At 42.7% G+C, this 12,816-nt stretch overlaps 1 protein-coding gene across 4 annotated transcripts in view; it reads left to right on the plus strand.

Moving 5' to 3' along the window:
* Window positions 1-12,816, plus strand: part of LOC139583575 (limb region 1 protein homolog) — a 57,323-nt gene that overhangs the window by 5,750 nt on the left and 38,757 nt on the right. For 2 of the 4 annotated variants that reach the window (XM_071414804.1, XM_071414806.1), the window contains exons 2-5: window positions 2,049-2,121; window positions 9,545-9,584; window positions 11,210-11,349; window positions 12,652-12,755. In XM_071414804.1, the coding sequence (XP_071270905.1) occupies window positions 2,049-2,121; window positions 9,545-9,584; window positions 11,210-11,349; window positions 12,652-12,755 (357 nt within the window). Of the gene's footprint in view, window positions 1-2,048; window positions 2,122-9,544; window positions 9,585-11,209; window positions 11,350-12,651; window positions 12,756-12,816 lie in introns of those variants that run through there. The other 2 variants (XM_071414805.1, XM_071414807.1) reach the window with 2 other exon arrangements.

Raw genomic sequence — 12,816 nt, forward strand, 5'->3', positions numbered from 1 at the left:
AACTTTGTCGGCGTTTTAAGCATTCTAGTACAGTTAAATAGTTAACACACACATGGACGCAGTGGTTTAAGGCACTGCATCTCAGTGCAAGAGGCGTCACTACAGTCCCTGGTTTGAATCCAGGCTGTATCACATCCGGCCGTGAATGGGAGTTCGATGCCGTGAATGGGAGTTCGATAGTGCGGTGCACAATTGACCCAGCATCGTCCGGGCCGTCATTGTAAAGAATTTGTTCTTAACTGACTTGCCTAGTTAAATAAAGGTTACACACACACACCACACTGACTAAAAAGTTTTTGTTGGCATTTACATATGTCCCTATTACCAGTAAAACATCATCAAAACCTATTTCTTTCACTTACTTGCTGTGCTGTTTCGTTATTCATTTGTTCAGTCATTTCATTCTCAACCAGGATTTCTATGGAACGCCGTTTGGGTCTTTGCGTGTCAAAAAAGATACATGTCAAATAAGCTTGTTGACCAATCAGGACCTGAATATGACTGTACGTCACATAATAATTTAACGCGTTCATACATTTTTTTATGTAGTTATTACACATTGATTACACTATCACTCGTATTTCATGTCACAACGATTCATCGATACGTATGCTATGATGCTGGTAAAGTTGTCTTGTGCACATACAGTGCTGATCATAAAAAAAAAAAAGCTAGCTGGCTAATGGATGCATACAATGTTCTTCCCCAAAAACATAGCAAAACGACATCTGTTTAAGTAGCTATATAGTTAGCAGCTAGGTGTCATCTAAAATAAACCTCATTTATAAGACAGACAGGTCTTATTTGATTAATAGTGGTCGGACCCATCTATGTGAAGCAAGCCATAATAAGGATTAGCCACAATAGTGGACTTTGTGGTTAGCCTTCAAAATAAAAGTATGACATTCTACTATTTGTATTTATTTGCATCCTGACAATGACACTTATTTTGAAGGCTAACCGCAAAGTCTGCTATTGTGGCTAGTCCTTATTGTGGCTAGCTTCACAACACATAACTCGGTCCGGTCGAGCCTGACTAGCCAGATGAAGCTAGCTGGCTGCTTATAACGTTAGTTTTGGGCAACAGGTTTAAGTAGCTGGCTAGCTATTTATTTTCATGAACCGAAGTTCAATTTCAGTAGGCGAACAACAAGTGGCAACCTAGCTAATACTTACTCACAAGGATTCCTAAATCATTGCTAAGAGTAATGAAAATGACTGCAGTTTCTGCTGGTCATTGTTTTCAGGCTGGTTGTATTGGTGCTAGCTAGGTACCGAGCTAAAGCTACCTACCCCAGAAGTTGCGGTCGAACAAATTATGCTTTATTACCAACGCGGTATTGTAAACGCATCATTCGTGGCCGGTGTTTGCTTGTTTGCAGAATGTTTTGTACAGCATTGACAGTCCTACTGTATATTTTTTGACACGCAAAGACCCAAATGGCGTTCCATAGAATGTATGTCGTGAAGCTAATAGCAGTGACGGTATTACTGTGTAACTCCGGTAGGGCAACGTCTGAAAAATAGCACACTTCGTAGTGTGTACCGGTGCTCGACCAGTCGGCGAAAGCCAACATCACCCACGACAGAGAACGGTTGATTGTCAATGAATTCCATTATCTTGGCGTTAATGGATTTCGCCTTTGAGTTGTCTCGCTGAAATGTTCTTACTCGTTCAATTGACTGCTCGACTTATTGACTGCTTGATCCACACAGCAGACATTGTGGGCTAGGTTAGGAATGCTGTGTAGCGCAAAATTCCGATATGTTCACCGATATATCGTGCATCCCTATAAACTACCGAAATGCCACCATATTGCCTATGTAGTGTACTACTTTTAACCTGAGCCCTATGTGCCGTGGTCAAAAGTAGTGCACTAAGAAGGGAATAGGGTGCCATTTGGGATGCAAGACATGTCTACGGGAGGCTAATACATATCTAAATGTGTTATGCGTTCACATCATTATAATGCCAGATATTGTAGCATTGATCATGTACATAACACTTCAGCAGCTTTATAATTGTTTAATTCTTTTTGTCTTTTCAGATTTGTTTCCTACTGTTTGCAGTACTCTACATTGTGTCGTACTGCATCATCACCAGGTACAAGAGAAAAACAGGTAAGGAGTCTTGTTCTGTTTTTATGGTGGTTGTACTGAAACTACCAACACATATTGTGCTACCAACTTCAAAAACTGTTTCTATGTAATACCTGCACACCTGAGATGCGCACACAGTCCCAGAGTTTTCACAGCGATTATTGCTGAGCTCTGCCTTTTGTTCACGGTATGTTTGCACACGGAGGGACCATCACATTGTTCCAAGACTGTTTAGTGGTCAGAGCATGTGAGCGGTTTGAAATCACGCTCATGGTGCTTGCACACCGCTCCGGGCGCTCCATGTCCTTTCTTGCGCTCCGCTTAAAAAAGGGCTCCGAGCTAACACAAAAACACTGCCGCTCCAAATTCGCTCCATTCATTAAAATCACAATTTAACCAACACCCATCTATTTTTGTGACTACGTGAACCTACCATTTGGTATTGAAACCAAACCATATGGATTTGAATGAAAAGTATTTGAATAAACATGGAAAGGTGAATGTAAGAAGCGCACATCATTTTCAAATAGGCTACATGTCATATTAAAAAGCATATAAACACTCTAAATAGGTCAGGCGCCAGAAAGGGAACCTAAGAAGGAACGAAAATGAAATATTTATGCTATATTATTTAAATTATTTCAATGCTATAGCCTACAAAGAAATACAAGCATTTGCGACACAATAGGCTGGTAGAGCGCAGAGCATGTAAATAAAGCGCAGAGCATGTAAACAACATTTAGTTGTACTAAATCATTCTCATCTATAAATTGTGCATATAGGCGGTGATTTACTTAGAATGAATACAAATTAAACGAAAAATGACTTATTAGAATACATTTTTAGAAACACGAGTTTGGCCAGTCTGTGGATTCAGGCTCATGCGATGGTGCCTGGAGAGCAGGCCAGAAGCAGAGAATATCCTCTCCACACTTGCAGAGCCACTGGGGAAGCTAAACACCCGTTTGGCCACATGCTAGGTTGGGCAGAGTTATTATTATTTTTATTTTTTTAGGTTTTTAGGTAAAATAACCCAATCATAATGGAAAGCTCCTTGAACGTGGGAATATGCCAGGCCTATTGGGCCAAAATAAATTATGGCCTATTGTGTAGATAATAGAACAAAAATGAAGGTAACATGTAAGAGGAGGTATTATTTGTAGTTTATAAATACTTTACTACAATTACACACTTAGTTATCTACCCACCTCGTTCCTTTTCTTTCGGGATACTTGTCTTTTCAGATTCCACAATGATTCTTTAGTTGTGGACACTACTGTACATCAGCACTATCCCTGTCTTGCTCTTGGTCCTCATCTTTGTAAGTCACCATGATTTAGAACCTGTGTGTTGTATCAGTTTCTGTATGAAAATTACAGTATCTAAAGCAAGGGGCTATAGATGGTAGCATACAAGTGAACTACAAATGCATGCTGGGCCAGGTATGCCGTGAGCACGTGAAATGAACGCTACTGGAGCGAAATTGGAGCGGGCGAGGAGGCCAGCGCTACAGCATTTGGGAATCTCGCTCCAGTCAAATATTAGCCCATATCAGAGGATGTGAGCAGAGCCTTAATTCGTTGGGGCATGGACTCTACAAGGTGTCAAAAGCATTCCACAGAGATGCTGGCCCATGTTGACTCCAATGATTCGCACAGTTGTGTCAAGTTGGCTGGATGTACTTTGGGTGGTAAACTGTTGAGCGTGAAAACCCCTGCCCAAATGCGAAGTGCCAACTGTAAAGTTGGGTGGAGGAGGAATAATGGTCTGGGGCTGTTTTTCATGGTTCAGGCTAGGCCCCTTAGTTCCAGTGAAGGGACATCTTAGCACTACAGCATACAATGACATTCTAGACGATTGTTTGTTTCTAACTTTGGCAACATTTTGGGTAATTACCTTTCCTGTTTCAGCATGACAATGCCCCCTTGAACAAAACGACGTCCATACAGAAGTGGTTTGTCGAGATCAGTGTGGAAGAACTTGACTGGCCTGCACAGAGCCCTGACCTCGACCCCATCGAGCCAGGCCTAATTGCCCAACATCAGTGCCTTACCTCACTAATGCTCTTGTGGCTGAATGGAAGCAAGTACCCGCAGCAATGTTCCGGCATCTAGTGGAAAGCCTTCCCAGAAGAATGGAGGCTCTTATAGCGGCAAAGGGGGGACCAACTCCCTATTGTTGCCCATGATATTGGAATGAGATGTTCAACAAGCAGGTGTCCACATAGTTTTGCTCATGTAGTCTATATTAGTGTTTTATTTTACATAAGGTTTTTACAAATATTAGAATTTGACAGAAATTGACAATTAACTCGATTTTGAATCCCACCTTGTAACTAGGGCTGTCCCTGACAAAAAAAATATATTGTTAGATTTAAAGTCGTGTGTTCTTTCGACCAATCAATTGCTCTACATTTTTAAATGTGTATTTTTCCATATATAGACACACCCTGTGTTTTAATAAAATCAACTATATGCATTGAGCTTGTCTGATGCTTTAAGTTTACGGTTTGATGCCTCAAGAGGGTGCCAGAGATCTAGATAACCATAAGAAAGAACTTAACCTGACCCAACTTCTCCTCCCGCTCCTGCTAGCTTTTGCAGTTTCTGCCAGTACTCTCCTGAAGTTGCCGGTAATAGGCTACACGAGTAGTCGGCAACCTTTCTCATGTGGAATGCCAATTTATATTTTCTACCGATCTGTATGCCAGTTACGGATTTCATATGCAAATTTTCGTGAAATGGTTGCATTTAATTCATAATTTAGTGGGGGCTGTTTTGTTAGTCATCTTTGCATCTTTTGACATTATTGATCATAGTCTGCTGCTTGAAAAACATATGTGTACTCGCTTTACACCCCTTGCTATATTGTGTACAAAGAGTTACCTGTCTAAGAGAACACAGAGGGTGTTCTTTAATGAAAGCCTCCAACATAATCCAGGTAGAATCAGGAATTCCCCAGGGCAGCTGTCTAGGCCCCTTACCTTTTTCAATCTTTACCAACAACATGCTGCTGGCTTTGAGTAAAGCATGTGTGTCTATGTATGCGGATGACTCAACACTATACACTATACATGTCAGCACACTTAACAAAGAGCTGCAGTTAGTTTCAGAATGGGTGACAAGGAATACATTTGTCCTAAATATTTCAAAAACTAAAAGCATGGGACAAATCATTCACTAAACCCTAAACCTCAAATAAATCTTGTAATGAATAATGTGGTAATTGAGCAAGTTGAGGAGACTAAACTGCTTGGAGTAACCCTGGATTGAAAACTGTCATGGTCAAAACATATTGATACAACAGTAGTTAGGATGGGGAGAAGTCTGTCCATAAAAGCGTTGCTCTGCATTCTTAACAACACTATCAACAAGGCAGGTCCTACAGGCCCTTGTTTTGTCACACCTGGACTACTGTTCAGTCGTGGGATCAGTTGCCACAGAGGGATTTAGGAAAATTGCAATTGGCTCAGAACACGGCAGCACGGTTGGCCCTTAAATGTACATAGAGCTAACATTAATAATATGCATGTCAGCCTCTCCTGGCTCAAATTGGAGGAGAGCTTGACTTCATCACTGCTTGTATTTATGAGAGGTATTGACACATTGAATGCCCCAAGCTGTCAGTTTGAACTACTGGCACACAGCTCAGACACCCATCCATACCCCACAAGAAATGGCGCCATAGGTCTCTTCACATTCCCCAAGTCCAGAACAGACTACGGGAGGCGCACAGTACTACATAGAGCCATGACTGCATGGAACTCTATTCCACATCAAGTAACTCATGCAAGCAGTAAAATTAGATTTAAAAAACAGATAGAAATACACCTTATGGAACAGCAGGGACTGTGAAGCAACACATAGACACCGACACATGCATACTAACACACAATAATATACTCACTATACACACACGTACACATGGATTTTGTGTTGTAGAATAGGGGCCTGAGAGCACACACTTAGTGTGTTGTGAAATCTGTTGTGAATGTATTGTAATGTTTTTATAATTGTGTAACTGCCTTATTTTAGCTGGACCCCAGGAAGAGTAGCTGCTGCCTTGGCAGCAACTAATGGGGATCCATAATAAATACCGAAAATAACATCTTCATATCTCTATCATTGTCATGTGGTTAATCAAAATTATATCCAAATCTATATGATACAAATCTAAAAAGATTCTCTTTTGACAAAAAATTGCCTACATAAAGCCAACAAATAACAATATTGCAGCCTGCAGGTAGACAATATCCAGATAAATGTAAATATCCTATAAATTACATTGGCTACACATGGCCTGTCTGTAACGAACTTGAAACATTGTATCTACTATTAACTTGGGTCCAGCCAAAGCTTGTTGTGCTAGTGAACTTGCAACATAAAATATTCTGGGCCCTCCGTTTCCAGCGCCAGTGAGCTCGAGACAGACACAGCTCTAGGCTATTTGCGCAAGGGATAAGAAGCAGTGCTTGGCTTTGGCAGGAGCTCACAGGAGCTGAGTACCGGCACCTCAAAGTGAAAACGGGTTTTTAGAAATTTTAGCAAATATTTAACTGAAATACTTTATTTACATAATAATTCAGACCCTTTGATATGAGACTTGAAATTGAGCTCAGGTGCATCCTGTTTCCATTGATCATCCTTGATCTTTCTACAACTTCATTGGAGTCCTCCTGTGGTAAATTCAATTGATTTGAATACACACCTGTCTGCAGTGCATTCGGGAAGTATTCAGACCCCTTGACTTTTTCCACATTTTGTTATGTTAAAGCTTTATTCTACAATGGATTAAATTGTTTTTTTCTCTCATCAATCTACACACAGTACCTCGTAATGACAAAGCAAAACCACGTTTTTAGAAATGTTTGCAAAAGTATTAAATACAAAAAACGGAAGTAACATTTACATAAGTATTCAGACCCTTTACTCAGTACTTTGTTGAAGCGATTACAGCCTCGAATCTTCTTGGGTATGACGCTACAAGCCTGGCACACCTGTGTTTGGGGAGTTTCTCCCATTCTTCTGTGCGGGATCCTCTCAAGCTCTGTCAGTTTGAATGGATGAGTGTTGCTGCCCAGCTATTTTCAGGTCTCTCCAGAGATGTTCAAGTCCGGGCTCTGGCTGGGCCACTCAAGGACATTCGGAGACTTGTCCCGAAGCCACTCCTGCGTTGTCTTTGCTATGTGCTTAGGGACATGGTCCTGTTGGAAGGTGATCCTTTGCCCCAGTCTGAGGTCCTGAGCACTTTGGAGCAGGTTTTCATCAAGGATCTCTCTGTCCCTTGCTCCGTTCATCTTTCCCTCGTTCCTGACTAGTCTCCCAGTCCCCAACGCTGAATAACATCCCCACAGCATGATGCTGCCACCACCATTCTTCACCGTAGGGATGGTGCCAGGTTTCCTCCAGACGTGACTCTTGGCATTCAGGCCAAAGAGTTCAATCTTGGTTTCATCAGAACAGAGAATCTTGTTTCTCATGGTCTGAGAGTCTTTAGGTGCTTTTGGCAAACTCCAAGGGGCTGTCATGTGCCTTTTACTGAGGAGTGACTTCTGTTTGGTCACTCTACCATAAAGGCCTGATTGGTGGAGTGCTGCAGAGATGGCTGTCCTTCTGGAAGGTTCTTCCATCTCCACAGAGGAACTCCGGAGCTCTCTGTGACCATTGTGTCCTTAGTCACCTCCCTGACCAAGGCCCTTCTCCCCTGATTGCTCAGTTTGGCCAGGCGGCCAGCTCAAGGAAGAGTCTTGATATTTCCTAACTTCTTCCATTTAAGAATGATTGAGGCCACTGTGTTCTTGGGGACATTCAATTATGCAGACATTTTTTGGTACCCTTCCCCACATCTGTGGCTCGACACAATCCAGTCTCGGAGCTCTATGGACAATTCCTTCGACCTCGTGGCTTGGTTTTGCTCTGACATGCACTGTCAACTGTGGAACCTTATATAGACAGGTCTGTGCCTTTTCAAATCATTTCCAATCAATTGAATTTACCACAGGTGGACTCCAATCAAGTTGCAGAAACATCTCAAGGATGATCAATGGAAACAGGATGCAACTGAGCTCAATTTTGAGTCTAATAGCAAAGGGTCTGAATACTTATGTAAATAAGGTATTTCTGTCTTTTATTTTTAGAAGTCTGCTAAAATTTCATTATAGGGTGTTGTGTGTACATTGCTGAGTACTAAAAAAATAAATAAAAATGTTTTAATCAATTTTAGAATAAGGCTGTAACGTAACACGTGGAAAGAGTCAAGGGGTCTGAATACTTTCCGAAGGCACTAAAACAATCTTGGTTGACCAACAGCCTAGCGACCAAACAATCGACCAGTCGACTATTTTGGGGTAGCCCTACTTGTAACACAGTCAAGGGGTGTGAATACTTTTTGAAGGCACTCTACCTAGTGAAAATGTATACTGACGCAATAAGGCACCTCGGGGGTTTGTAGTATATGGTCAATATACCACGGCTATGGGCTGTTCTTACTCATGACGCAACGCGGGGTGCCTGGGTACAGCCCTAGCCGTGGTATATTGGCCATATACTACAAACCCCCAAGGTGTCTTATTGCTATTATAAACTGGTTACCAACGTAATTAGAGCAGTAAATTGAAATGTTCCGTCATGCTCGTGGTATACGGTCTGATATACCACGACTGTCAGCCAATCATCATTCAGGGCTCAAACTACCCAGTTTATACAATTTAAATAAACTTCAGATGCATTTGCTGTCCAGCACTGGAAATGCAATCACTCATTTTTATATTTATTCCGAGGGAAAGGCTTCTCTCAAGATCAAAAGTATATGGCTTTCCATGTAATGTTCCCTACGATGAAACTAATATGACCCCCACCCCCACATGAAGTGTGTTGATAGTATAAACAGATGGTCCATGGCCATGGATAGAAATGGGCCTATAGCCAGCCTAACTGCACGTTTTACTATGTGTGGAATCAAAGTAAAATAATCACTAGATGCAGTTATGATGAACTCTCTTCCACACCCATTGTGCTTGGACAAGAATAGAACGTCCAGGTCACCCCGGTTTCTCGAAGCTCCTTTTAAAAGTAGACCACTCCACGTCAAAGATCCTCCTGTGAAATATCGTGCCCAGAAAATCTAGGCTGTTCTTTTCTCCGCACCCAGGTGGCTACAGTACAGTAGGTACATGTATCAGTCCCGAATGGCACCCTATTCCCTACATAGGCCCTATGGACCCTGGTCAAAAGTAGTGCCCTGTGTAGAGAATAGTGTGCCATTTGGGACATGCCCATAGGAAAAAGTGACTCCCCTAAGCCAAGTACATTGATGCATTAACGGTAGTCCAACCCAGGATTTGAACCGGGCAACATGGGGTTTGTAGTCCCAAGAGGCCCTTGGTTGTCTCTGTAGGGTTCACTTGCTGTACCTGCTGTGACTTAAGTGGTTTCCTTTCCCTCAGATGACCAGGAGGACGAAGACGCCATCGTCAACAGAATATCGTGAGTGGAACTACTTTCAATAAAGCTGTTAAGAAATAGCCCTACTTCTAGTATCTCAGTGTTTCCCGAACCGATCCTCATGCCTCTCAGCCGTTCCACATATTTGTTCTATTCCAACACTAGCACACCTGATTCAACTAGCCAACTTATCAGCAAGTACTGATTAGGTGAATCAGGTGTGCTTGTGTTGGAATAGAACAAATATGTGGAACGGCTGAGGGTCACGCGGACCGCTTTGCGAAACACAGGTGTAGCCTATGTCTTGGTTCGAATGGCTGATGTGGCTTGTCTTTCACATAGCACACCACTGCACACTGGGCCTAACCAACACAACTCTGGTAGTAAAGCAGAAACAATAGACCATATGTTTGTGGCCCACTTTGTCATTTGTACTCTTGGGTCCAGCTAATGGTGATATTGCAAGGGGGAACAGCTGAGCAAAGTAAATGGTGTAGCATTCCACATGAATTCGATTCTCGAGCTATATATCAAAGTGGTGACCTTGTCCACGTCCCACGGAGGACCAGAACAGAAGTAATCCTCTGGCCAGCAGAATCTGGCAAGCTCCACATGCAGGCTAAAGCCCAGGCCCCTGCTCTGCTGGGATGCCAGGTTGGAGGGGAGGGAGGGAGGGATATAGATTGACATAAGGCTCATAGACACTGAAGTGGCCATCTGCTCCACTAGTATTTAAGTTAAGTGGTCGGCTGTTGTGCGTCCCAAATGGAACCCTATTCCCCATGTAGTGCACTACTTTTGACCAGAGCCCCTTTTGACCAGGTCCCGTAGTGCACTATATAGGAGATGGGGTGCCATTTGGGAAGCAGCCTGCTGCACTAAACAACTTAATTCCCTTATTATTAATCCCTGTCACACTGTATAAGAAGATTCTCCATTAATGTGACTTGTATTCTAACACTAATCCTTTAATGACCGTTGGCCTACAGTTCTACTTGAGTAATCAAATTTATTCAAACGATTCCTAGCCTGCATGAATGTGGGCGTTGTATGTGTGGACACAGCTCATGTAGATGCATTTGAATGCTGATGTGTAGAGCTGTGACACTGCCGTTCTTATATGAATTAATACTGTATGACGGGGGTAGGGAACTAGATTCAGCCGCGGGATGATTTTTGTCAGAGCGACGGGTCGGGGGGCCGGAACATAATTATAACAATTTGATCACTGCAAATTGACCACAACTAAGCCCAAAAAGTGATTTTGTATTTGAAAATAACAATACTTTCATGCCTTGATTACATTGAGACACGATCACATAAGTGTCTTCTTTTTTGGGGGGGGGGAATACTTGGGAACAGATTTCCTAAATGAAACTCATTTTGGCTGGTGATTTAAATACATTTTTTTATTGTATTTTCCAAAATAAAATACTTTTTTTTTTAAATCACTCGCGTGCTGGTTTTGGCCCGCGGGCCACCTGTTGCCGACACTAGCTGTAAGATACTGTATGTGTGTAATTCCTTAACAAAGCTGTGTGATTTCACAGCAAACTGTAGACTTTCTTACTAATTCCTCTCTTTCACTCTCTCTGTGTGTGTGTGTTCGCGTGTGTGTGCGTGCGTGTGTGCGTTCTTGCACGTGTGTGTGTGTGGCTCCCCCACAGACTGTACCTGTGCACCTTCACCCTGGCCATGTCGGGTGGGGCTGTTCTCCTCCTGCCTTTCTCTATCATTAGCAATGAGATCCTGCTCTCCTTCCCCAAAAACTACTACATTCAGTGGCTCAATGGCTCCCTCATCCATGGTCAGTAGTGTCATTCACATTTCACATCTTGTTTGTTTGGTTGAATCCCCGATGGCACCCTTTCCCCTATATAGCATCCTTCTTTTGACCAGGGCCCATAGGGTTCTGGTTGAAAGTAGTGCACTGTGTAGGGAGTAGGGTGTCATTTGGGACGCAGACTTTATGTGGATTGACTTTGTTTTGAGTGCTTTTGATTTTGTAGTTCCAGCTTTAGATAAGTAAGTCCTGGTCTCTTTGGATTTGGTCCACTAACCACACATAACAGAATCACTCCTTTTATACATCCAGTCACAAAGATCTGTTTCCATCAGACTGCTGCGTCCCAAATGGCACCCTATTCCCTATAAATTGCACAACTTTCAACCAGAGCCCTATGGGCCCTCGTCAAAAGAAGTAAAGGGAATAGGACGCAACCTGTTGGTTTGTCAGAGAGTGTTACATTAGTCAAGACCTGATTTTCTATTTGTGAGCATGGCTGCAAAGCATGCCTAAACCATCCCAACGGCAGTAGCCACCAACCCTAGTCCCGGAGGTCTGCAGGGGGTGTAGGCTTTTGTTCTAGCACTGCACCTGATTCTACACACCTGACTCATGTAATCAACATATCATTAGCGGAAACAGACGTGGTGTGATGGTGCTGGCCTGGAACAAAAGTCTGCACACCCATAGCTCTTCAGGAACAGGGTATTATTAAACTAACGCCGGAAGCTAGATCCCCTAAATACTGGTCTTGACAAGAAGAAATAAAAACTGTCTGGGGGAGGTTCTCTTCTGCGTTGTTCAACCAATCCAGTAAATGTGGAGGAGGAGTTAAGCTGGAGTGTCGCCTTGTTAGCGTCCAAAAGCGGAAGTCGCGTTGTGTCACAGACTCTCTTTCCATTTCCCTGAAACCTGGAACATCCGGTTGTTGGGGATTCGGCAGAGGATAGGGTATTACAAACATCTTCATTTGCTGTCACAAGGGGGCATCAGAGTCCATGGTTTAGCAGTTGACTGCAGGAATACATGGTGGCCAGTGGAAACAACTGTGCTGTCTATCTATCCAAAGCAACGCTTTCTCGTGAGACTAGGTATGTGTCCCAAATGGCACCCTATTCCCTATATAGCATACTACCCAGTGTACTATTTAGGGGTAGTAGTGCATTTATGTAGGGAATAGGGTGGCATTTAGGATGCCTCTGAGGATAATGTGTTTTATTGTAAGGTGTGATTTCTGTCATGTTGTATTTTGCTTGGTGACAATCTTGAAAGATTGATTGGTTGATTCATTGATCAGGACTAGCTGTAATGTTGCCCTTCCAGGCCTGTGGAATCTGGTATCGCTCTTCTCCAATCTCTGCCTCTTCGTCCTGATGCCGTTTGCCTATTTCTTCCTGGAGTCCGAGGGATTTGCTGGATCAAAAAAGGTACAAAACGCATTGGGTTTGCTAACAACTTGCTAAAACCTGTGTATTTTTGTTTTACATG

Source organism: Salvelinus alpinus, chromosome 8, assembly GCF_045679555.1.
Source record: "Salvelinus alpinus chromosome 8, SLU_Salpinus.1, whole genome shotgun sequence".
Taxonomy (NCBI): Eukaryota; Metazoa; Chordata; class Actinopteri; order Salmoniformes; family Salmonidae; genus Salvelinus; species Salvelinus alpinus.